Source organism: Hemiscyllium ocellatum, chromosome 5 (genome assembly GCF_020745735.1).
Source record: "Hemiscyllium ocellatum isolate sHemOce1 chromosome 5, sHemOce1.pat.X.cur, whole genome shotgun sequence".
Classification (NCBI taxonomy): domain Eukaryota; kingdom Metazoa; phylum Chordata; class Chondrichthyes; order Orectolobiformes; family Hemiscylliidae; genus Hemiscyllium; species Hemiscyllium ocellatum.
The window spans coordinates 104658812-104682090 of NC_083405.1; the positions used below are offsets into that span (position 1 = coordinate 104658812).

Here is a 23279-nt window from a genome sequence, read left to right on the forward strand (position 1 = left end):
AATGGGTGTAGGGGTTATTGCACTGATTTGTGGAGCAGGGTTGTCAATATAGGTTTTACGCCGAGAATTCTTCACACATTGTCCCTGATCTCAGTGACCTGAAGAAACCTACTGTGATTAGCTGCACTTGTCTAATCTCGTTTTCAAAATGGTGTTCATAAAGTGTGAGAGAAAAGGAGAGTTTATTTGATTTGCTGTCATTCTTGGGGGCCAGGGGTGTGTGATGTTTGTACAATAAAGCAAGTATTTCAGGCACACTGAAACTAGGAGAAGTTTTCCCATGCCATATTTGCAGTAATGGAGATTTTTTTTTCTGATCGGTGCTGTCAATTCCACAGGCACAGAATGAGTACAGAGAAGTTGAAATTTTGGGTGGACAGGTTTTAATTCTGCCTGATTACTTCAGCCCACACATCTTACTTGTTGAAGCATTGACGCACAAACGATGCTTAATATATATTCCAATTTGCTTCAGAATGCCAGGTTTATTTGCCTTCAGAACACTCTGTGGAGTCTGCGCATTTTCCCTGTGCCTGCATGGTTTTCTCTGGGTGTTCCAGTTTCCCCCCAGAGTCCGAAGATGTGCGGTTTAGGTGGACTGGTCATGCTAAATTGCCTATAGTGTCCAGGGATGTGTAGATTAAGTGAATTAGCCATGGGAAATGCAGAGTTACAGGGATAGAGTAGGGGATTGGGTCTGGGTGGGACGCTCTGTAAAGAGTCAGTGTGCACTTAATGGGCTGAGTGGCCTGCTTCCAAACTGCAGGGATTCTATGATTCAAGTCCATTTTGAATGAGAGTGAGGGGCTTCAGATGATTTTTGTTCCAATGTTTCCAATGCATTTTTAGAATTGTGATGTCAGTTTCATGAATCCTGGAAACGAGTCCTGTATTTTTCTTCATATAGTCTATAATTTTGGGATAATCTTTTGCAATTGGCTCAGTAAGGAAGATTTAATAAAATCCATTTATTGGTCAGTTTCAAAAATTCCAAGAGTAGCCCTTTATTTCAGCTGCGACAATGGAGGAAGAACGAGAAAGGAACAGGCAGGAAGATGAGTATGAGAAAATAGTTTTCCAGCCAAAATATCATAGTCTATACTCAAGGGAGTCCTGACGGGCAACAGGTTATGATGACGTTAATGGTGGAAATTAATTTGAACTTGCCCCAAATGTGTGTTCTTAAAATTGGTACAAACTGAAGTAATTAATGCCCAGCAAACCAGAAGACATGGAGGCTAAAATGCAGACATCCACATTATTCCACCAACCGTATCCACATTCCATGAAACTAACCCTGAGGAACTGGCCCCATAGCCTCTGTTAGTATCAAGTTAGTTACAGAGCTGAGCTATCTTTGTTTATTTCATAAATTTACTTTATTCATAAAACATGTCTTTGTGTGCATATATATACTGGACAAATGCAGTTTGGTTCTGTACATGATTAGGTTTCCTACAGTGTGGAAACAGGCCCTTCGGCCCAACAAGTCCAAACCAACCCTCCAAAGAGCAACTCACCCAGACCCATTCCACTACATTTACCCTTGCACCTAACACTCCGGGCAATTTAGCATGGCCAATTCACCTAACCTGCACATCTTTGCACTATGGGAGGAAACCAGAGCACCCTGAGGAAACCCACGCAAACATAGAGAGAATGTGCAAACTCCACACAGACAGTTGCCTGAGGCGGGAATTGAATGAGGGTCCCTAGCGCTGTGAGGCAGCAGTACTAACCACTGAGCCACCATGCCGTATATCAAAGGAACAAGCATTGGACTAAGATTCTATCCAAAAAGAACCCAAAAGACCTCTCTCATACATTTAATACTAATATTTACATATATTTGAGGCACTAGGAGGGTCCGATAACTGAATGGATCCCCATTTACCTTCAGCAGGAAGAACTCAGGCAGTGGTCTTTCCCCACTACACCTTGGCAGCAGCTGCTCCAAGCTTTCATGTGTCCCCCAGCATGCCGTCCTGGACCTTGGAGCGTTCCCATCTGCATTACTCAGTCAACTTCTTGCTCTGGAAGACCAACACATGTCAGGCAGACCAAAGAGCATCTTTCACCAAATTGATGGTCCTCCAAGTGCAACTGATGTTTATTTCAGTGTGCTTCCCAGGGAACAGGCTGAAGAGGACAGAATCCTGTGTCCCTGTGCTGCTGGGAATAAACCTCAACACACACCATTGTGACCAACTTCAAGATCAGTTAAAGTACCACACAGAACTGCTGCCCTTGGAGGAGTAGCTCCTGGAGTGCTAAACTCTCACACCTTACTTTTACCCATAGCAAATTGCTTTATTGGTCATGAGACCATGGGTTTAGGGACTGCAACATTCCATTAGCTTCCCGCTAATAGTATTTTTTGTTCCATGTTTATTTAGTCAGTTTTCTTAATATTTAAACAACCTTTACAAAGGTTGAAGTATACAGATAAAGCACGGATAGCCATTCTGATTGGTGAAATTTACTTCAAAAGGAATTTTTACATGACAGCCCCCTTGCTGTATTTGGTATCCTTTGGTCATTTCCCACACCATGGTGCTGGTACTGCACAACATGCTTACCATCTAAAACAGCAATCACTGCAGGAAGTATGTTTAAAAATTTCAGCTGGATAGAAAGTTTGGAGTGTATCTGAATGAAACGGGGTTGAAAAATGGCAGGCACGGTGGCACAGTGATTAGCACTGCTTCCTCAATGTGACAGAAACCTGGATTCACTTCTAGTCTTGGGTGGAGTTTGCACATTCTCCCTATTTCTGCATGGGTTTCCATTGGGTGCTCCAGTTTCCTCCCTCAGTCCAAAGATGTACAGGTTAGATGGATTGGCCATGAAAAATTGCTGTACTGTTTGGGCACGTTCAAGCTAGGTGGATTAGCCATGGTATATGTGGGTTATGAGCATGGGAGACTCTGAGTCCGGGTGCAGTGTGGTTTGGAGCAGACTCGATGGGCTGAATGGCCTCTAACTGCATTGTAGAGATTGCATGATTCTAACCTTTTTGACTTCTGGTTGCAGGAAATGGCATTTGCCATTGTGGAAAATGTGAGTGCCTACCTACTTTTACAGGCAGTGCCTGTCATTGTTCAATAGATATGGATTCATGTAAATCACCGAATGGCCAGATATGTAATAACAAAGGAATATGTGAATGTGGTCAGTGTAGATGCACAGAGGGGTTCGCAGGACCAACATGTGAGCACTGTCCAACTTGTTCTGGTGTCTGTACGGACCTTAAGTAAGTATTCTGTCAATTATAATGTATGTGATGGCTTATTTATTTCTCTGACAAATGTTTGGATTCATCAAAAAGGAAATAATTTGATAATTCTTTGGATTTCGAGCCCATGTTTCATTAGCTACTTTTCTGTGATAGATATTAATAACCTGTACAGAAATTTTGAAGCCCATGGCCTTTTTCCTGTCAGGAGCAGCGCGAGACAGAGCGGAGGTGACATTAGAGACCAGGAGTGACCATAACTGCCTCACATTTACCATAGCCCTGGAGAGGGAAAGAAGCAGTTACCATGGGGAGATATTTAATTGGGAAAAAGGAAATTATGACACTATCAGACAGGAGTTGGGAAGTACAGACTGGGAGCAATTGTTCCACAGAAAGGGCACAGACATGTGGAGACTGTTTAAGGAGCAGTTGTTGCGAGTGATGCACAAATTTGCTCCTCTGAGACAGGCAAAAAGGGGTAAGATTAAGGAGCCTTAGATGACAAAAACAGAGGAGTTTTTCATCAAAAGGAAGAAGGCTGCTTACGTATGGTGGAGGAAGCAAGGGTCTAGCACAGCTTGACACGATTGCAGGCTTTCTAGGAAGAAGCTCAGAAATAGACTGAGGAGAGCCAGGAGGGGGCACAAAAAAGGCTTGGCAGGAAGGATTAGGGAGAATCCAAAGACATTTTAGTCATACGTGAGGAATAAGAGAATGATCAGGGAGAAGGTAAGGCCGGTCACAGATAGTGTAGGCAACTTGTGTGTGGAGTCTGAGCAGATTAGGAAGATTAGGAAGCCCTAAATGGAAAGATTAAATAAATTAAAAGCCCTAAATGAGGCTTATTGCTTCAGTTTTCACTAAAGAAAAGGGACCTTATTGTAAATGAGAACGTTGAGCTGGGAGATAGGCTTGAACAGATCAAGATTGAAGAAGTTGATGCGCTGGAAATTTTGGCAAACGTTAAGATTGATAAATCCCCAGGGCCAAAGCAGATTTATCCTAGGTTACTCTGGGAAGCGAGAAATGAGGTTGCTAAGCCATTGGTGAAGATCTTTGCTTTCTCACACTCCACGGGAGTCGTACCGGAGGATTGGAGGGAGGCGAATGTTGTTCCTCTTTTCAAGAAGGGTAATAGGGAAATCCCTGGCAATTACAGACCAGTCAGTCTTACATCTGTGGTCAACAAAGTTTTGGAAAGAATTCTGAGGGGTAGGACTTATGACTATTTGGAAAAACATAGCATGATTAAAAGCAGTTAGCATGGCTTTGTAAAGGGCAGGTCATGCCTCACAAATCTCATTGAGTTCTTTGAAAGGGTGACAAGACAGGTCAACTAAGGTTGTGCAGTGGATGTGGTGTACATGGACTTCAGCAAGGCATTTGATAAGGTTCCCCACGGTAGGTTCAATCAGAAAGTCAGGAGGTATGGGATACAGGGAGATTTGGCTGTCTGGATTCAGAATTGGTTGGCTGACAGGAGGCAGAGAGTGGTTGTAGATAGAAAGTATTCTGCCTGGAGATCAGTGTTGAGTGGTGTCCTGCAGGGCTCTGTTCTTGGGCCTCTGCTCTTTGTAGATTTTATCAATGACTTGGATGAGGAGGTTAAGGGGCGGGTTAGTAAGTTTTCCAATGACACAAAGGTTAGAACTCCGTTTATAGTATCGAGGGCTATTGCAGGCTACAGCATGATATAGAAAGGATGTAGAGCTGGGCTGAGAAATGGTAGCTGGAGTTCAACCTGGATAAATGTGAAGTGATGCATTTTGGAAGGTCGAACTTGAATGCTGAATATACGATTAAAGGCAGGATTCTTGGCAGTGGGGAGGAACAGCGGGATCTTGGTGTTCAAGTGCATTGGTCCCTCAAAGTTGCCATCCAAGTGGATAGGGTTGTTAAGAAAGCATATGGTGTTTTGACTTTCATTAACAGGGGCATCTAGTTTAAGAGCCACGAGGTTTTGCTGCAGCTCTACAAAACCCTGGTGAGACCACACTTGGAATATTGTGTCCACTTCTGGTCACCCTATTATTGGAAAGATGCAGAGGCTTTACAGAGGGTACAAAGAAGGTTTACCAGGATGCTACCTGGACTGGAGGGCTTGTCTTACAAAGAGGGTTGACTAAGCTCGGACTTTTCTCTTTGGAGAGAAGGAATAGGAGGGGTGTCCTGATCGAGGTATACAAGGTAATGAGAGGCATGGATGGAGTCGATAGCCAGAGACATTCCCCTAGGGCAGGATTGACTGCCATGAGGGGTCATAGTTTTAAGGTATTAGGAGGAAGGTATAGATGGGATGTCAGAGGTAGGTTCTTTGCGCAGAGAGTTGTGAATGCATGGAATGGGAGTGATGGAAGTAGAGCCATTAGGGACATTTAAGCGACTGCTGGACATGCACATGGACAGCAGTGAATTGAGGGATGCATAGGTTAGGTTATTTTATATTAGATTAGGAATAATCCTCGTCCCAACATCATGGGCCAAAGGGCCTGTTCTGTGCTATACTTTTCTATGTTCTATGTTCTATGTTCTAACTCACTCGAACAAATATATCTGACTGACTTAACAGCAAATTCATAAGTGTCATTTTAACATGCTGAAATGTATCTGAATCATATGCTCCAGCCGACTCCAAAGATTGTGCTTTGACATTGAAGAGATCATTTCTGATTTTCACGGCCCTGGCGAGCAACTTCCTTAGCAGGAGGGAAAACATAGAAAGATGCCCCTTATGTTTGTGCTGGTTTAATCCAACCTGCATCTTAACTCTTTTACAGGGACTGTGTCCTGTGTAAAGTCTTTCAAAAAGGACCCAAGAAAGAAATCTGTGATCAGTGTGGGTTTGAAGTAACTGTAGTGGATCATCCAGTTGAGTTGCCACAATCGCTTTGCAGGTTTATGGACCCAGACATCGGCAACTTCTGCTTTTCATATATTTTTAACAACCAGAATGTTCCAGAAGTTCAGGTTGCTAAAATCCTAGGTGAGTTTTTTATCATGAACCACAGGGATGTGTTTATTCTGAATCTACAAAATTCAAAGATTTGTTTAGTTATGTCATGTTGTTTTTGGAACAAACAAAAGACAGTTCCTGGAACGAAGTTTGCTTTAATGCTCTTTAATATACATTAACTTTTGGGATTTGTCATGGGGTGGAGGTTGATGTATGGCAGAAGTCACAGACTGGAGACCCTTGGAGGTCACGTACAAAGTTGAAATCAGTATTTCCAACAATGTTCAAGCATCTCACGTCAAAATTACTAACAGATTCTGATGTTCCAACCTGTAATTCATCCACCAGTGAGAATGACAAGCTTCACTGCTCTTCCATCCTCTCAAAATTCAAAGAAACTAAGAGTAAGAAATGTAAGATTTGCAGCAAACAGGCTGGGCTTTGTATAGCAGATTACCATGATTTTCAGTGCACAGGCCACTCTGATTACAAGTTTGACTAAGAGTGAATTATGGCATTGTTGGAAAACTTTATTAATAACCAGGGAGCAAAATGGGGACTAAAGTGCAGTAGCCCGTCTGGAAAGTGCCATTGAAATGATGCTGTATGTTTAACCATGTTCATTAAATGGAATACAAGCTGCATGCCAACTTCATGATGCCAACATTTTGAAATGATTTTCACATTCACTGCTGGTGGGCACAGGCACACGGACATACGCAGGGGAATGACCAAGAGTGATTAGTTAACTTTTAGTATAATACAATACATTCCTTCCTTTGTGGTAGCCATTATTTTTGACCAAACTAATTTTCTGATGGTTAGTGACGGAGCGAAGGCAAAATGTGGGGCTGTTGGTGACTGGGCAATTGGAGTTGCACTTACTGATGTGGTATGGCTAAGTTCTTCACAAGCAATTGAACTGGCAAAGGCTTATGTTGGTGTCCTCCCTGCTTCCCTTTATCCCTTTCTGCTCTCCCTTTTCCTGCTATTTAGAGTGATAGAGTCATAGAGATGTACAACGTGGATACAGATCCTTTGGTCCAACCCGTCCATGCTGACCAGATATCCCAACCCAATCTAGTCCCACCTGCCAGCACCCAGCCCATATCCCTCCAAACCCTTCCTATTCATATACCCATCCAAATACCTCTTAAATGTTGCAATTGTACCAGCCTCCAACACTTCCTCTAGCAGCTCATTCCATACACGTACCACCCTCTGCATGAAAACGTTGCCCCTTAGATCTCTTCTATATCTTACCCCTCTCACCCTAAACCTATGCCCTCTAGTTCTGGACTCCCCCACCCCAGGGAAAAGACTTTGTCTATTTACTCTATCCATGCCCCTCATAATTTTGTAAACCTCCATAATGTCAACCCTCAGCTTCCAATGCTCCAGGAAACACAGCCCCAGCCTGTTCAGCCTCTCCCTATAGCTCAAATCCTCCAACCCTGGCAACATCCTTGTAAACCTTTTCTGAACCCTTTCAAGTTTCACAACATCTTTCCGATAGGAAGGAGAGCAGAATTGCACGCAATATTCCAATAGTGGCCTAACCAATGTCCTGTACAGCCGCAACATGACCTCCCAACCCCTGTACTCAATACTCTGACCAATAAAGGAAAATATACTAAATGTCTTCTTCACTATCCTATCTACCTGTGACTCTACTTTCAAGGAGCTATGAACCTGCACTCCAAGGTCACTTTGTTCAGCAACACTCCCTCGGATGTTTCCATTAAGTATATAAGTCCTGGTAAGATTTGCTTTCCCAAAATGCAGCACCTCGCATTTATCTGAATTAAACTCCATCTGCCACTTCTCAGCCCATTGGCTGATCTGGTCCAAATCCTGTTGTAATCTGAGGTAACCCTCTTCGCTGTCCACTACACCATCAATTTTGCTATCATCTGCAAACTTACTAACTGTATCTCTTATGCTTGCATCCAAATCATTTATGTAAATGACAAAAAGATTTCTCAACTTCCTCTTCCTCATCTGATCACCGTATGGTTGGAATGTTGGAGCCATTTCCACTTATGACAGCAAGGTTTTCTGATTATCAACAGACCATGATGAACTTAGACATTCAACTTTTCTGAATGCAAGTGTCAACCTAACAGAACCAGCTCTTGAAGGCTTTGTGTAAGCACATCAATGGTCTGTTCTATCACATGTCATGCAGCAGCATGGCTTTCATATAATCATTAGAATCCCTACAGTGTGGGACCAGGCCATTCGGCCTATCAAGTCCACACCAACCCTCCAAAAAGCATTCCAGCTAGACGCACCCCCTACCGTACCCTTGTAACCCTGCATTTACCATTACCACTTAGCCTGCACACTGTGGGCAATTTAGCATGGTCAATCACCTAACCTGCACATCTTTGGACTGTGGGAGGAAACCTGAACAACTGGAGGAAAGACATGCAGACTGTCACTTAAGGTCTGGAATCGAACCCAGGTCCCTGGTGTTGTGAGGCAGCAGTGCTAACCACTGTGCCACCCGAGCAGTTTCAGTGCATGTATGTGTAGGCCGTGCACCAGAGCTGTCAGCCATATGATCAGTGGAAACCCAGTGACCAGCCTTCCATTTGCCATTGTGTCTTAAAGGCAGCTGGCATGGTGGAGTGTTGCAGAAGGCGGCACGGGTGCTGCCAGGATATGGGGCATTGATCTTCATGATTTATCACCTCTAATCATACACTAGACATTGATGGGAGTGGAGTCTCGTTATTGGCTTTGCCTGTGGTTCACTAGATTGTTAATCTTATCCAATCTGGAAAGATTGAAAGCAATGAGCCTGTATTCTCTGGTCCTTCAACCATTGAGAGATGATCTCAGTGAACATGTGAGATCCTTAAGGGATTTGACAGGGTAGATTCTGAGGTCCTCTCAGCTGACTGGAGAATCAAGAATGAGGGGTCTTAATCTCTGGATAAGAGGCTCACCATTTAGAACTGAGGTGAAGAGATAAGTCTTCAGTCAGAGGCTGTGAATCTTCGGAATACTCTAACTGTGAATGTTGAGTTATTGGTTATAAATAAGACTGAGATTGCTGAATTTTTGGATTCTAGTGAAATCTAAGAATGTGGGAACAGCGGGGAAAGTAAATTTAGAAGTTTAATCATGACCTTACTGATGGAGGAGCCGAAAAGAGATGCCAGATGGCTGCTTCTATTTCTTCGGTTTATTTATCTGCTGCATTAATATCTGCAGCCAGGAAACTTTACACTGATCTTACCTTAAAAGGGGGGAATGGATTCATACCTTCAATTGGCTTTACTGTTCTCAGTGAGGAACCTAATTGTTGTAAAAACATAATAATTAAGAGCAGAGGTTTTGAAAGGTCAATAACAGGGGTGAAAGGCAGGAGGTTTAGTGAAAATTTGAAGTAAATCTTTTTCACCCCAAGGGTGGTGGATGTCTGGAATGGACTGCCTGAGAGGTTAGTTGAGGTAGGAAAACTCACAACCTTTAAGAAGTGTCATACCATTCAAGGCTATAGATCTATTGGAAGAAAATAGGACTACTGTAGATTGAGAGTGGATTTTGTGTCTTGTATATTGTATGAATCTACAAGACTATGGCTGAACCTGCCCAGGTCTCACTTTTGTTTGAGCCAGCCCCTCATAGTCCTCAATTCATCGTCATTTCATAAATCTATCTACCTCATCTTTAAATACTTCCAGTGATCCAACCTCCAAGACTCTCTGGGATAGAGAATTCCTCTCATTTGCTAAACTCTGGGTGAAGAGATTCCTTAACATCTCAGTTTTAAACGAGTCTGCCCTTTTATCGTTATTCTGAAACTATTCTCCCCTCATTCCTGTTCAAGATTCCCCCACTCGTGTAATCCTCTCAGCATCTACTCCGCCAAGTGCCCTCAGACTCCCTCGAATAATCTTCTTTCCTGGTGAAATCAAATTTAAGGTTGCAGGACTGTGAACGATCAATGCTTGGTGTGGGCACCAAGAACTGTAACCTGTAGCAGGAGCCAGAGATTCAAGTGAAGTGGCAGAAGGATTAGAGGGGATGTGAAGAAACACATTTTTATGCAGAGGGTGCTGGGTGTCTGGAGTTCACTGCCTGAGTTGGTGGTGAATGCAGAGACCCTAAACTCCTCTTTAGAAATATCTGGATCTGCACCTTAAGTGATGTGGGCTGCAGGGCTCTGAGCCAGGGATAAGAAAGGGCATCTTGGTGTCTTTGGATCAGCACGGACAAGATGGGTCGAATGGTCCCCTTCCATGCTGTGTCATTTCTATGCTTCTTCTGTAATTCTCCCTGCACTGAGGACTGAATTACACCTTTTCCCGTAGCTAGACCTGGGCACCTCCTCAACAGTTCAAAGGCTTGTCCCTCATTGATGTTCAGTGTCTTTAAGGGAGACTAGTATACCCAGAAACAAGAGAGACTTGTAGAGATTAGTCCCAGTGCTGCTCAAGAGAGAAAAGGAAACCTGACTGGTTTTTTACTTCGATTGCCCTCATCAGGTCATTGAACATTCCGTTGCCCTGTTTGCAGTATCATGACCACCTCTTTCAAATGTCACCATTTTGCTGAGGGAGTCCTTTCCACTCGTGATTACCCATCAGCCTTTCTGTCCTTGTTTTGGAAAAGTGTGAAGATCAGACTCAGTGAAGTTTTCATGTCCCCTTTCACTGTGTCTTTGTATTGGTTCGTTTTGGCAGCACCTGCTTTTGAAAGTCTTTCTCTCAAAGTCTCTGAGGTTGTCTGCTAAGATCTCAATGTGCACAATCTGCCGTTCTGTATTCTCTATGACAAGCTATCAGTTCTCATCTGACTCGGCGTGCTCTGCTCTTCTCAATTCCAGCACACTTCTCATTACAGCTGCTTCCAATATCCAAACCCCCCACCGGCTGAGGGCTCCCATTCTACACAGGATCTTAATGAGGTTTTAAATGAATTACAGCAAGGTCAGCAGGACAACACGTCAGAGGAAGGACATGCCAATTCTGAAGTGCCACTTAGTGAAGGCCCCATGTATTTAAAGGACCAATATTATCCTTCTGTAATGGATCCGTTTATCATCTTCACTTGGCTTATTTTTAACCAATCTGTTTGGGCATGTCATGGCTCACCTCCAGGACATGGGGGATTTGAACCCAGACATTCTGGCCCAAATGTCGGGACCTAGCACTGTGCCACAAGATTGTTACATAGACAACATGATCATAGGAGCAGTAGTCCATTGAGCCCCTCGAACCTGTCCCACCATTCAATGGAATCATGCCTGATCTGGGGCCTAACCCCACATATAATACTTTGACTCAGATGCCTTAATATCTTCGTTAAAAAAAATAATTAATCCCAGATTTAAATGTAATAGCTGATCAAGTAGGATCTCTCAAGATGAGGATGATGTATGTCAGGTATGGTTTGGGTCCTCTCAGGTGACACCATGGCTGCACAGTGTCTCAATGGTTAGCACTGCTGCCTCACAGCGCCTGGACCTGCCTCGGGCAACTATCTGTGTGGAGTTTGCACATTCTTCTCATGTCTGCGTGGGTTTACTCTGAGTGCTCCAGTTTCCACCCATAGTCCAAAGATGTGCAGGTTAGGTGAATTGGTCCTGCCAAATTACCCGTAGTGTCAGGTGAAGGGGTAAGTCTAGTGGAATGGGTCTGGGTGGGTTGCTCTTCGGAGGGTCGATTTGGACTTGTTGGGCCGAAGGGCCTGTTTCCACACTGTAAGTAATCTAATCTAATCAACAGGCCAATCTGGGAAGAAGTGACAATAATTGTCTGAGGAGGGGTTTGCGTGGGTTGTAGGTTCGCCTTCTGCTTTCATCACTTCACTGCAGCAGAGTTTATACGCACAGTTTCTGACAGTGTCGTGACTTGTCGGATGAGGAGCTGCCACAGGGTACAGTTACCAGAAAATCCCATTCATTGCATAAACATCAGTTTATTTCCTTTTGATGAGGCCTTCAGAATGACCTTCAAATGTTTCCCGTGTTCTCCTTGAGATCAGATGTCACCTTTAAATTGTGAAACGGTGATCTACTTTGGAAGCTAAATATGTGTTTGCAGTGTCTGGCGTAGAGGAGCTGATTTCACATGAGCAGCAGTGCTGGGAGGATTGGTTCCTGTCAGGACATTAGAGTTTGTTCACCTGCTTTGACACTTGACTTTGAGATTCCTGCAGAGATGCTGCCAGTAGACGTTTTCTAACAACTGGAGAGAGGTAATCCAAGTGTCCAAATTTGGTGACAACAATGTAGATTAGACCATTTGCCCTTTTATAGAGGTCTCTGCTGTCAAAGATTCAGTTGTACAATCTTTGGAAGACTGTGCTGGCAGAGGATTCCGTGTTGGATTTCCACACTGATAGTGATCTCTTGAGGAAGATAATGAACAAGGTATATGCGAAGTGTGCACTGAATTCCAGAGCACCCCATGTATAAAGGTCTGACAGACTGAGCAAGGGTTCATGACCACCAGTTTTATAAATCTTTGTGAGAATCTTGTGTGGATTAATTCTGCGAGAATTTGCATCATGCCCAAATCCAAGCTCAAGGGCTTGTGTTGATTTTTGTCTGATGTTACTGTTATGACCTCAGATGAGACCCTCCCCCAAATTTGCTATAATCCCTGGATGAGACCCTTCAAATTCTGTTACAATCCAGTGAGTACTTTGTTGTAAAGTACATGAATTTGAAATTTAAGGTAGTTACCAAGAGAATAGCGCCTCAAGATTCCACAAATTAAAATTAAAATGAACACAAGAAATTTTACTATTTAAAAGTCAGCAAAGCAAAATGTCAACACCATCTTTCCTACTTTAACATTAAGAATTAACATTCGGCAAATCCTGAGGTGTCGATCAGGAAAAACTACAACACAAGACCATTGGCTCGCCAAACAGTGAAAACAGGATGAGACCTCAGCTCTGCAGTCCTGCCACATTCAGTCAAGAATTGGGGTGGTCAATTAAACAACAAACAGAGGTGGAGTCGCTACAAATATCCTCATATTTAATGACGAAGAGTCCAGCATTCAGTAAAAAAGATAAGGCTAATGTATATAGCCTACTGGTATTATTACCAGACTATTAACCCAGAGACCTGGTAATGTTCTGGGAACCTGGGTTCAATCCCTACCATGGCAGGTAGTGGAATTTGAATTCAACAAAAATCTGGAATTAAGGGTCTAATAATGACCATGAAACTATTGTTGATTAATCACTAATGTCCTTTAGGGAAAGTATCTGCCGTCCTTACATGGTCTGGCACACATGAGATTCCAGACTCACAGCAACGTGGTTGACACTATTGGAAATTTGGGATGGGTAATAAATACTGACCTGGGCCAGTGAATGAATTAAAAACAAAGATATCCACCTACATCCTGGGTGCAAAGTCAGTGATCCATCTCGGTCTCTTCCTGACGTTCCCAGTTCTAACCAGATCCATTGATGTCAAAGATCCTCTCTCCTACAAAGGCTATTTGCCCTGGGAAACTTTGGCAATTGTGCTGAAGATGTGTAGAGGAATGTTTAGCCCCTTGAATTCTGCAATTTTTAAGAAAGTAGACAGGCAGGAGGCTGGAAGAACACAGCAAATTAGGCAGCATCAGGAAGTGGAGAAGTCAATGTTTTGTGTGTAATGCTTTTTCAGCACAGGGGGTGGGTGTAGGGGAAGCTGCAGATAAAGGGGGCGGTGGGGGCAGGGTGGTGAAGTAGGGACAGGTGAAGACAGGTAGAGAGTACGACCTGGTTGGTCAATGGGAGGAATGAGGTAAAAACAATGACTGCAGATGCTGGAAACCAGATTCTGGATCAGTTGTGCTGGAAGAGCACAGCAGTTCAGGCAGCATCAGAGGAGCAGTGAAATCGTCGATTTTGCTGCACTTTGGATGCTGCCTGAACTGCTGTGTTCTTCCAGCACCACTAATCCAGAATGGGAGGAATGAACCTGGTTGGTGGCTGGGAGCAGTGGAAGGGAGGGGGAGGGGCTGAGAAGAGAGTAGGGTGATGGGAAGGGAGGTTGTTTATAATTGGAGAAACCAATGTAGAGTCCTCCGGGCTGTAGGCTGCCCAGGCGGAAGGTGAGGTATAACAGAGTCATGGAGTCATAGAGATGTATAGCACGGAAACAGACCCTTCAGTCCAGCTCGTCCATGCCAACCAGATATCCCAACCCAATCTAGTCCCAACTGCCAGCATCCAACCCATTTTCCTCCAAAGCCTTCCTATTCATATACCCATCCTTTTAAATGTGGCAATTGTGCCAGCCTCCACCAGTTCCTCTGGCAGCTCATTCCATACACGTAACATCCTCTGCGTGAAAAAGTTGCCCCTCAGGTCTTTTTTATGTCTTAACCCCTCTCAACTTAAACTATGCCCTCTAATTCTGATCTCCCTCACTCCAGGGAAAAGACTTTGCCTATTTACCCTATCTATGCCCCTCATGATTTTATAAACCTCTATAAGATCACCCCTCAGCCTCCGATGTTCCAGGGAAAACAACCCCAGCCTATTCAACCTCTCCCTATAGCTCAAATCCTCCAACCCTGGCAACATCCTTGTACATCTTTTCTGAACCCTTTCAAACTTCGCAACATCTTTCCGATAGGAAGGAGATCAGAATTGCACACAATATTCCAACAGTGGCCTAACCAATGTCCTGTACAGCTGCTACATGACCTCCCAACTCCTGTACTCGATACTCTGACCAATAAAGGAAAGCATACCAAACGACTTCTTCACTATCCTATCTACCTACGACTCTACTTTCAAGGAGCTATGAACCTGTACTCCAAGGTCTCTTTGTTCAGCAACACTCCCTAGTACCTTACCATTAAGTGTATAAGTCCTGCTAAGGTTTGCTTTCCCAAAATGTAGCACCTTGCATTTATCTGAATTAAACTCCGTCTGCCACTTCTCAGCCCATTGGCCCATCTAATCAAGCTCCCATTGAAATCTGAGATAACCTCCTTCGCTGTCCACTACACCTCCAATTTTGGTGTCATCTGCAAACTTACTAACTATACCTCTTATGCTCACATTCAAATCATTTATATAAATGATGAAAAGTGGTGCATCTAGCACCGATCCTTGTGGCCCTCCACTGGTCAGAGGCCTCCGGTCTGAAAAACAACCCTCCACCACCACCCTCTGTCTTCTACCTTTGATCCAGTTCTATATCCAAATGGCTAAGTTCTCCATGTATTCCATGAGATCGAACCTTGCTAACCATTCTCCCATGGGGAACCTTGTTGAACGCCTTACTGAAGTCCATATAGATCACATTTACCTTTCTACCTTCATCAATCCTCTTTGTTACTTCTTCAAAAAACTCAATCAAGTTTTGGGACATGATTTCCCACGCATAAAGTCATGTTGACTATCCTTAATCAGTCCTTGCCTTTCCAAATACATGTACATCCTGTCCCTCAGGATTCCAACCAACAGCTTGCCCACCACCAACGTCAAGCTCACTGGTCTATAATTCCCTGACTTGTCCTTACCACCTTTCTTAAACAGTGGCACCACATTAGCCAACCTCCAGTCTTCCAACACCTCACTTGTGACTATCAATGATGCAAATATCTAAGTAAGAGGCCCAGCAATCACTTCCCTTGCTTCAAGTGTACATCTGATTAGGTCCTGACGATTTATCCACTTTTATGCATTTCAAGACATCCAGCACTTCCTCCTCTGTAATATAGACATTTTTCAAGATGTCACCATTTATTTCTCTACATTCTATATCTTCCATGTCCTTTTCCACGGTAAACACTGATGCAAAATACTCATTTAGTATCCCCCCCATTTTCTGTGGCTCCACACAAAAGCCGCTTTGCTGATCTTTGAGGGGCCCTATTCTCTCCCTAGTTACTCTTTTGTCCTTAATGTATTTGTAAAGACCCTTTGGATTCTCCTTAACCCTATTTGCCAAAGCTATCTAATGTCCTCTTTTTGCCCTCCTGATTTCCCTCTTAAGTATACTCCTGTTGCCTTTATACACTGTCCTATCTATACCTGGGATATGCTTCCTTCTTCTTCTCCACAAAACCCTCAATTCTTTTAGTCATCCAGCATTCCCTATACCTACCAGCCGTTCCTTTTACTCTGACAGGAATATACTTCCTCTGTATTCTCATTATCTCATTTCTGAAGGCTTCCCATTTTCCAGCTGTCCCTTTAGCTGCGAACAAGTGCCCCCAACCAGCTTTTGAAAGTACTTGCCCAATACCATCAAAAAAGGCCTTTCACCAATTTAGAACTTCAACATTTAGATCTGGTCTATCCTTTTCCATCACTATTTTAAAACTAGTAGAACTATGGTCACTGGCCTCAAAGTGCCACCCCACTAACACCTCAGTCACCTGCCCTGCCTTATTTCCTAAGAGTAGGTCAAGTTTTGCACCTTCTCTAGTAGGTACATCCATATGCTGAATCAGAAAATTATCTTGTACACACTTAACAAATTCCTCTCCATCTAAACCTTTAACACTAGGGCAGTCCCAGTCTATGTTTGGAAAGTTAAAATCCCCTACCATAACTACCCTTACAAGTTTGTTTCTCAATTTCTCACTGTCTATAATACAATCCCAATAAGGTGATCATCCCTTTCTTATTTCTCAGTTCCACCCAAATAACTTGGGGCAGCATGGTGGCACAGTGGTTAGCACTGCTGCCTCACAGCGCCAGGAACCCGGGTTCAAATCCTGACTCAGGCGACTGACTGTGTGGAGTTTGCACATTCTCCCCGTGTCTGCGTGGGTTTCCTCCGGGTGCTCCGGTTTCCTCCCACATTCCAAAGATGTGCAGGTCAGGTGAATTGGTCATGATAAATTGTCCCATAGTTTAGGTAAGGGTGTAAATGTAGGGGTATGGGTGGGTTGCACTTCGGTGGATCGGTGTGGACTTGTTGGGCCGAAGGGCCTGTTTCCACACTGTCAGTAATCTAAAAAAAAACTTCCCTGGATGTATTTCCGGGAATATCCTCCCTCAGCACAGCTGTAATGCTATCCCTTATCAAAAATGCCACTCCCCTTCCTTTCTATCCTTCCTGTATCCTGGAACATCTCTAGTAGGTACATTGTCGTGGAAATTAAATTGACTCTACTCAACTATTAGCAAGAGCAAAGAAAAGAGCTTTATTAATTTTAACCTCTGCAATGCAGAGGGACCAATATGGCAAAAACACCTTGTGTAAGGGCATTTGAGAATAATTCAGAAACTGTTCTTATACCATTCTTATCACAATCTCAAGGACAAAGACCAGGAAAACTCAAGTTGTTATTTTTTTCATTCCTTTGTTGTGGACATACTGTTCTTATGTTTTCCTTAGCTCAAATCTGAAATCAACTGCCAGAGCTGAAAATGTGTTGCTGGAAAAGCTCAGGAGATCAGACAGCATCCAAGAAGCAGGAGAATCGGCGTTTCGTGGATGATGCTCCTTGGATGCTGCCTGACCTGCTGCGCTTTTCCAGCAACACATTTTCAGCTCTGATCTCCAACATCTGCAGTCCTCACTTTCACCTCCCTACTCACAAGGCTGGTTTGAATGTTTGCAAAGTTCTGCAGAGAACAAGCTGTCCCTTGACTGCAGACTCCAGCAAAGTTGCAAAGTGTCAGAAAAGTTTTAAATATTCTCTTTCAGATTTCAGAGCAAATGTTAATTTTGTTCATTTTCCATTACATACATCCATATACTGAATCAGAAACTTTTCTTGTACACACTTAACAAATCCCTCTCCATCCATGCCCTTAATACTATAGCAGTCCCAATTGTTCCAATTTGCAGTTTGATTCATCATGGCAATGGAGGAGGCCAAGGATTGTCATGTCAGAAAGGGAGTGGGAAGGCGAATTAAAATGGGTGGTGACTGGGAGGTCCAGTTGGCCCCATGTGGGCCCAGATGCGATGCTCAGCAAACTGTTCCCTACATTTACGTTTGGTCTTCCTGATGTAGAGAAGACCACATCGAGAGCACTTGAAGCAGTAAACCAGGTTGGAAGAGAGGCAGGTGAACCTCTATCTCACCTGGAAGATTGTTTGGGGCCCTAGATGAAGGTCGGAGGGGTGGTGTACCAGCAGGTTTTACATCTTTTCTGGTTGCAGGGAAAGATTCTTGGGGTTTCTGGGGGTTGGTAGGGAGAGTGGTGCAAACCAAGGCAGAAGAGGGGTGGGGCGAGGAAGGTGTTCTTAGTGGTGGGGGCTAGTTGGAACTTTTAAGAAGACACACAATAGTCTTTCTTGTAAGTTTATGTCAATGGAATGATTGATCATTTATTTTCGTGATGTGGAGGAGCCAGTGTTGGATTGGGGTGGACAAATTTAAAAATCACACAACACCAGGTTATAGACCACCGGTTTTATTTGGAAGTACTAGAGTCAAAGAGTCAAAGAGATGTACAGCATGGAAACAGACCCTTCGGTCCAATCTGTCCATGCCGACCAGATATCCCAACACAATCCAGTCCCACCTGCCAGCACCCGGCCCATATCCCTCCAAACCCTTCCTATTCATATACGCATCCAAATGCCTCTTAAATGTTGCAATTGTACCAGCCTCCACCACATCCTCTGGCAGCTCATTCCATACACGTAACGCCCTCTGCATGTAAAAGTTGCCCCTTAGGTCTCTTTTATATCTTTCCCCTCTCACCCTAACCTATGCCCTCTAGTTCTGGACTCCCTGACCCCAGGCAAATTACTTTGTCCATTTATCCTATCCATGCCCCTCATAATTTTGTAAACCTCTGTAAAGTCAGCCCTCAGCCTCCAGTGCTCCAAGGAAAATAGCCCCAGCCTGTTCAGCCTCTCCCTGTAGCACAGATCCTCCAACCCTGGCAACATCCTTGTAAATCTTTCCTGAACCCTTTCAAGTTTCACAACATCTTTCTGATAGCAAGAAGACCGGAAGTGCACGCAATATCCCAACAGTGTCCTAACCAATGTCCTGTACAGCCGCAACATGACCTCCAACTCCTGTACTCAATACTCTGACCAATAAAGGAAAGCATACCAAACGCCTTCTTCACTATCCTATCTACCTGCGACTCCAGTTTCAAGGAGCTATGAACCTGCACTCCAAGGTCTCTCTGTTCAGCAACACTCCCTAGGACCTTACCATTAAGTGTATAAGTCCTGCTAAGATTTGCTTTCCCAAAATGCAGCACCTCGCATTTATCTGAATGAAACTCCATCTGCCACTTCTCTGCCCATTGGCCCATCTGGTCCAGATCCTGTTGTAATCTGAGGTAACCCTCTTCACTGTCCACTACACCTCCAATTTTGGTGTCATCTGCAAACTTACTAACTGTACCTCTTATGCTTGTATCCAAATCATTTATGTAAATGACAAAAAGTAGAGGACCCAGCACTGATCCTTGTGGCACTCCACTGGTCACAGGCCTCCAGTCTGAAAAACAACCCTCCACCACCACCCTCTGTCTTCTACCTTTGAGCCAGTGGAATGCAGTTCCTTCATCAGGTAGCTAGTTGGACAGGATCATAAATGTTCATTTTATTTTTTCACAACAGCCTAAATATAAATGCAGCAAACATCCACTCTTTGTTAATGTGGATGTTTTTTCCACAGAAAAGCATGTATCTTTAGAAGAGACAGAGAGACAGTGTTTCTCTTTTAGTGCTTCAAGGTGCAGGTCTGAGAATTCTCTTCTTGATTCTCTGAAGAAAAGTACAGTTGGTGGTTGTGGTGATGAATTTCTAATGTTTCCTACCAAGCAACTATGAGTTTCAAGCTTTTCCAGTAATTAAAAACTGTAATCTTTTAGGCAAAAGAGCTCAGACTCCACTTGCTTGCTAACGGTGGAGTTTTCAGGCAGTCACCTTTCTTTCTGGGAATGAGGGCTTCCCTCTCATCTTCACATCCCACACTGACCCACTGATCTGCCCTTTGTGATGAAGAAAGTATTTTCTATCAAGCCAGTCTCTGTCATGTGTCAAGGTTGACCATTCTATGGTTTACGCAATGGGTTAATGGCTGATAAATTGGTCCCACAGTAGAGAATGCTTGATATCTTGTCACCATTCCAGCTGGAACAGCCTCAAAAAGCCTTTTTTTGTGGATCCTATTTAATGGGGTCGGCGTGTTTACCAGGCCTGACTTTCTCTCCTGGATCAGAAACGCAGAGTCAGGACATGTCCCAACTCTGCAAATCTGATCTGGGGGAAACTCCAGGCTGGCCAGGTTCTCTGGCAGTTTGAGTTGGGAAAACCTGGAATGAATGTATAGGCTGATGGATGCAAAGCCAGGCTGGGTAATGGCTGATCTTCATGCTCCAGCATCATGTCGCAATAAATCATTGGACAGCCTTCTATGTCCATATTCCTAACATCCCCTCACCACCCTCCTGCAGGTACTCTCCATGCCACATTACGCCCCCAACTAAACCCTTATCCCTTTAAAACCTCCACCCTAACCTATGGCCTTTTGTCCCCATAACTCTATAAAGTCTCCATAACGACTCACCGTGTTACAGATAAATGACAATAGGTGGTTATCATCAAGGATATTTTAGCTCTCTCTTCAGTTTCCTACTTTCCACTTCCCCACAGAAACAAAGTAATTTCCAAAAGTGACACAGAGACTTAAAGGTGATAAGCTGTTGAGGGTGAATACCTCTTTATTTTGAAATGTAAGAGAGGATTTTGATCTTGTTGTGGAAGGAGACCCTATCAATGTATCAAAGACTCTGCCTCACTAATCCTAACTCCCTGGCTTGTTACCAAGGGATTAAAGTGGTTTTGAGGTTAATATTGCAGCCTCATAGTGTCAGAGACCCAGGTTCAATTCTGACCTCAGGTTACTGCCTATGTAGAATTGTAATGTGGAGATACTAGTGTTGGATGGGTAGGCAAAGTTAAAAATTGCACAACATAAGGTTATAGGTCAGCAGGTATGTTTACAAGCACTAGCTTTTGGAGCACTGCTCCTTCATCGGGTAGCTGTGGAACAGGATCATAAGACAGAATTTATAGCAAAAGATTACAGTGTCATGCAACTGATATGATATATTGAACAAACCTAGATTGCTGTTGAGTCTTTCATCTTTTAGAACGGGTTACAGGTTTCAGTTCATTAATATGTAAATCTCAGAATTTCTTCCAAGTCACATTCATGAGATAATTTAATGTTTTACAATAAAAAGGTGATAGCTCATCTCAAATAATGCATTAAAAGTGTGAGGTTAGACTCTGTCTATATCCCAACCTTGAGTCAGACTGGTTCCGTTTGCAAAGTAGGAATTTATAAAATGTTACATGGATTGATTGCCTGCAGATTGTGCGCTTTTTGATCAAAATAGAATATTTCTGCAAATACAATTCTGCAAATGTAAATTCACCTCAGTTATCTCAAGAATGTGATTTGAAAGAACGTCTGAGATTTACATATTAATGAACTGAAATCTGCAACCCATTCTAAAAGATGAAAGACTGAACAGCAATCTAGGTTTGTTCAATATATTGTATCAGTTGCATGACACAGTGAACATTTGCGATAAATTCTGTGTTTTATGATCCTGCTCCACAGCTACCTGATAAAGGAGCAGTGCTCTGAAAGCTAGTGCTTTAAAATCCACCTGGTGTTGTGTGATTTTTAACTGCGTGCACATTCTCCCCATAGGCAGAGGAGGTCATAGATCGGAGCTTTAGGCAAGTAGTTACTCCGAAAGTTCAAGATAGATGGGTGACAGTGAGGGGGAGTGGGAGGAGGAAGCCAGTGCAGGGACCCCCTGCGGTCATTCCCCTCAAGAACAAGTATACCGTTTTGGATACTTGTGGGGGGGATGACTTACCAGGGGCAAGCAACGAGGTTCAGGCCTCTGGCACGGAGCCTGGCCCCGTTGCTCAGAAGGGTAGGGTGGAGAAAGGTAGAGCAATAGTTCTTGGGGACTCGATAGTGAGGGGTACAGACAGACGGTTTTGTGGGGGCGACAGGGACTCACGTTTGGTATGTTGCCTCCCAGGTGCAAGGGTACGTGATGTCGCTGATCGTGTTTTCCGGGTCCTTAAGGGGGAGGGGGAGCAGCCCCAGATCGTGGTCCACGTTGGCACCAACGATATAGGTAGGAAGAAGGGTGAGGATGTCAGACAGGCTTTCAGGGAGCTAGGTTGGAAGCTCAGAGTTAGAACAAACAGAGTTGTAGTCTCTGGTTTGTTACCCGTGCCACGTGATAGAGAGTCGAGGAATAGGGAGAGAGAGCAGTTAAATGCGTGGCTACAGGGATGGTGCAGGAGGGAGGGATTCCGGTTTCTGGACAACTGGGGTCCTTTCTGGGGAAGGTGGGACCTCTATAAAAAGGATGGGCTACACCTGAACCTGAGGGGCACCAGTGTCCTTGGGGGGAGGTTTGCTAGTGCTCTTTGGGAGGGTTTAAACTAACTCCGTGGGGGCATGGGAACCAGGACTGTAGCTTTAGGGTACAGGACCTTGAGTGTAGGGAGGTTAGGAATAATGCAGCGATCTCTAAGGAGGGTGCCTGTAACCAGAAAGGTGGATTGAAGTGTGTATACTTCAATGCCAGAAGTATAAGGAATAAGGTAGGTGAACTTGCAGCGTGGGTTGGTACCTGGGACTTCGATGTTGTGGCCATTACAGAGACGTGGGTAGAACAGGGACAAGAATGGCTGTTGCACGTTCCAGGGTTCAAATGTTTTAGTAGGATCAGACATGGGGGTAAAAAAGGGGGAGGCGTGACATTACTTGTCAAAGACAGTATCACAGCAGTGGAATGGACGATGGAAGAGGACTTGCCATCTGAGGTAGTTTGGGCTGAGGTTAGAAATAGGAAAGGTGAGGTCACCCTGTTAGGTGTTTTCTACAGGCCTCCTAATAGTCCTAGAGAAGTAGAGGATAATATTGTGAGGATGATTCAGGAAAAGAGTGAAGGTAGCAGGGTGGTTGTTATGGGGGACTTTAACTTCCCAGATATTGACTGGGAGAGCTATAGCTCGAGTTCATTAGATGGGTCGGTGTTTGTCCAATGTGTGCAGGAGGGTTTCCTGACACAATATGTCGACAGGCCAACAAGAGGGGAGGCTATATTGGATTTGGTTCTAGGTAATGAACCAGGCCAAGT

The 23279-nt window shown here is 43.9% G+C and overlaps 1 protein-coding gene across 2 annotated transcripts in view; it reads left to right on the forward strand.

Annotated features, from left to right (window-relative positions):
- Nucleotides 1-23279, forward strand: part of LOC132816136 (integrin beta-1-like) — a 117383-nt gene that overhangs the window by 85370 nt on the left and 8734 nt on the right. For both annotated transcript variants that reach the window (XM_060825601.1, XM_060825602.1), the window contains exons 13-14: nucleotides 3034-3253; nucleotides 6016-6221. In XM_060825601.1, coding sequence (XP_060681584.1) covers nucleotides 3034-3253; nucleotides 6016-6221 — 426 coding nt within the window. The remainder of the gene's footprint in view (nucleotides 1-3033; nucleotides 3254-6015; nucleotides 6222-23279) is intronic.